The sequence below is a fragment of the Nicotiana tomentosiformis genome, chromosome 9, assembly GCF_000390325.3.
Source record: "Nicotiana tomentosiformis chromosome 9, ASM39032v3, whole genome shotgun sequence".
Lineage (NCBI taxonomy): Eukaryota > Viridiplantae > Streptophyta > Magnoliopsida > Solanales > Solanaceae > Nicotiana > Nicotiana tomentosiformis.
Window position 1 is genome coordinate 73,421,988 of NC_090820.1, and position 3,449 is coordinate 73,425,436.

The following is a 3,449-nucleotide window of genomic DNA, read 5'->3' on the forward strand; positions in this document are numbered from 1 at the left end:
ATACTATCTAGCATAGCAAAAATATAACCAGTGATAGAGCTGCTGCCGACTTCCTAGAAAAAGAATCACTTAAATGCTTACCTAATTCGCCCAAAAGAGGTACATAAAGTGATCTTTGCGTTAATTTTGCTCAAATCTTTCGCATTTTGTATGATACTGTTTTCATTTTTAATTAGTTTGTGCAAAACAATGACAAATTTCTCCTTTTGAAACTATGTCATCGTAGTACTATACTTTTTGATAGTAGTACTACGATTATCCTTAATAACCATATTTGTCGCTAATTTTTGTTCCGTACTAAAAAAATTTTAATTTTTAAATTTAGTGTTCAATCAAACGCCTTCTGTATAAAATGGGACGGTGAGAGTATTATATTTTCCTAAGGCTAAACTTCAGTTTTCTTTGCTTTTCCCCGCCAAGGAAAACCATTGACATTTAACATAACCGCCTCTTGCAAGGCCATTAATGAGTGACACACCATATATATCGCTCCTTATTTCAACTAATGGACCCAAATGCTCTGCACTATCTCTATATAAGGAACAATATATGCTGTGAATGAAAATAAGCAAAAAAGAGAAACAAATAATGTGGCTTGTTTAGGAATAATCCTGATTTTAGAATTTTCTCACAAAGTTTTTTCAGGGTTGGTTTGATAAGACCACATTGGTGAAAAGGATTGACCTTGCACCATTTAACTTCAACCATCAATCAGCCCAGGAAACAAATTACAACCACCTGACTCTAACTCTTTAAACATTTCAAAATTACCAATAGAAAAATGGACGCCTACAGAGCAAAAATTAGTGTATTTTTTCTCCTTGTGTTATTCACATTTGCTGCATTAGCGACAGCAACAAACATCCCAAGAAGGCAACTTGGTAACAAGAAATACAAAGGCCCATGCCGGGCCGAAAATGCAATCGACAAATGCTGGCGATGCGACCCAAATTGGGCCGAGAATCGCCAGAAAATGGCCGATTGCGCATTAGGCTTTGGCAGCAATGCGATCGGAGGAAAGTTGGGCAGAATCTACGTCGTCACAGACCCTTCTGACGACGATGTTGTCGATCCTAAGCCCGGAACTCTCCGATATGGTGTTATCCAAAAGGAGCCATTGTGGATCATATTTGGCAAAAACATGAAAATTAAGCTTAGTAGGGAACTTATCGTGACTAGCAACAAAACAATCGACGGCCGTGGATTTAATGTCCATATACAAAATGGAGCTGGCATTAAGATACAATGTGCATCCAATATTATTATTTCTAACCTCCGCATTCACAATATTGTACCCACCCCAGGTGGCCTGCTCAGGGAGTCCGAGGACCACGTTGGCCTAAGGAGCGGCGATGAAGGTATCTCGTCTTAAGATTTTAAGCTATAAGAAAGAACACATTTTTTTATTATTGAATTATATGACGTCTCGACAGGTGATGGCATCAGCATCTTCGATTCGCGTGATATATGGATCGACCACATCTCTATGTCTCGTGCAACCGATGGTCTTATCGATGCTGTTGCTGCTTCCACTAACATTACCATATCCAATTGCCACTTCACTGACCACGAAAAGGTAATGTTGTTCGGCGCTAACGATAATTACGTGCTTGACAAGGACATGAAAATTACATTAGCGTACAATCACTTTGGAAAGAGGTTGGATCAAAGGATGCCTAGATGCAGGTTTGGATTTTTCCATCTGGTGAACAATGACTACACTCATTGGGAAAGGTACACACTGTTGAATTGTCTAGCCGTCTCATTTAAATGTGATAGAAAATATTAAATTACTTAATTAATTATATTATATATGCATTGACAGGTACGCTATTGGCGGAAGCAGTGGAGCCACCATCATTAGTCAGGGTAATCGATTTATTGCTGAGGACGAATTGTTGGTGAAAGAGGTAACATATAGGGAAAAACTTACGGCTAGTGTGGCGGAATGGATGAAATGGACATGGATATCAGATGGTGATGACATGGAAAACGGTGCGACATTTACACCATCTGGTGACCAGAATTTACTCGATAAAATTGACCATCTCAATCTCATTAAACCAGAACCTTCTTCCAAAGTTGGAATTCTTACTAAGTTTTCAGGTGCTCTGTCTTGCGTCAAAGGACGCCCATGCTAAAACATTTTTCAGATTTATTTTCGGTCAACCCCAATTCACCACCAAAAAAAGATAAAGAAAGAAACTAATATTGTTATACATGCAAATGGCAGTAGTTGTTTTCTGGTTTACATTTCTTCTTTCTTTTGGTATTGGGGTGACCTAGAGGATTATTATGTTACATTTAATTCATCAGATAAAGCTATATATCATCTCTTCTGTTATTATTGACGGAAAAAACTAAATGTTTACATCAAATCAATAAATACATGACATGTGTCTTCTATCTATAATTTATACGAAATTAAAACATGTTAAAAATAAGCGGTGGATAAAATACTGCACATCGTAAATTTAAAATCTTAGATTCACATTTGGCAATTATATGCGATTTACATTAATAAACAAGCCTTTTAAGTCCTCGGACGACATAAGAAAAGGCTTCGTAGAAAAGGAAGAACATAAATAAGAATTAAAGGACTAAGGTCGTACATTTCTGTTGGTAACAAGTCCTCTTCATTAAAGACTTCAGATGGATACTTTTCCATGTAAAAATTTTAGAATTAGTAATTGTAACATAGAATTAAATGGATAATGCAAGGAAAGCAAACTAAGGTTTTAAGAGCTGCGAGTGAGAATGCCATCTATTTAAAATAAAAGCTAAACGGAGAAACAAATTTATTCATATGGTATTCTAAACTCACTAGCCCGATTAATTTGGTTTCGAAAGTAAAGTACTATCTATCGAAATGTTTTGGGCTTAATTATTTGTACTACTAGCTAAGGTCATGAAAATAATAGAGGCATATTGTAAAACTGTTATTTGGTCTAGAGTAAACACAATCACCAAGAGAATTTCTTCTCAAGCATGTTGGATGGTGCGGAGTATTCTGGGGACCAGAGATATGCTTAGTCACATAAACCAGGACAAATACAAGAAGAAGTTTGATCAAACATATTGTATACGGTTAAAACCGGGTTCGCCTTTTGTGTGACTAATCAAGACTGAAAAATGGTAGGTTAAAGTTCAACCTCGAATTATATCAAACCGAGGTGCGAAGCTATATAGTTAAACTCGAGAGAAAATTACCAAGCCGAATAACAGAAGGATGAAATATCCGCGATCAGTTGTAGATCATGGCGGAAATCTCGACAAATATCAAGGATATGCTGATTGATTAGCAAATCATGAAATTTCTTACCTTGTATAGAATTGTATCAAGAGTACGACTCCTCTATTATATAAAGGGGGTCTGATCATTTGTAAAGGGACACATTACGCAACATAAAGCAATATAATATCATTTTCTAGCTTTTATCATCAAGTTA

At 36.4% G+C, this 3,449-nt stretch overlaps 1 protein-coding gene across 1 annotated transcript; it reads left to right on the forward strand.

The window, feature by feature from the left end:
- The first annotated feature begins 564 nt into the window (after positions 1-564).
- Positions 565-2,365, forward strand: LOC104095397 (pectate lyase). Its single transcript, XM_009601529.3, has 3 exons — positions 565-1,358; positions 1,434-1,734; positions 1,826-2,365. The coding sequence occupies exons 1-3, from the start codon at positions 782-784 to the stop codon at positions 2,139-2,141; spliced, it is 1,194 nt and encodes a 397-aa protein (XP_009599824.1). The 5' UTR covers positions 565-781; the 3' UTR covers positions 2,142-2,365.
- The last annotated feature ends 1,084 nt before the right edge of the window (positions 2,366-3,449 follow it).

What these genes read in the sequence shown, in the direction of transcription:
- LOC104095397 (XM_009601529.3), top strand. Translation starts at nt 782, where the DNA reads ATGGACGCCTACAGAGCAAAAATTAGTGTATTTTTTCTCCTTGTGTTA. An exon ending in CCTAAGGAGCGGCGATGAAG is followed by an intron (nt 1,359 to 1,433) that starts GTATCTCGTCTT and finishes ACGTCTCGACAG; the next exon opens with GTGATGGCATCAGCATCTTC. An exon ending in GACTACACTCATTGGGAAAG is followed by an intron (nt 1,735 to 1,825) that starts GTACACACTGTT and finishes ATGCATTGACAG; the next exon opens with GTACGCTATTGGCGGAAGCA.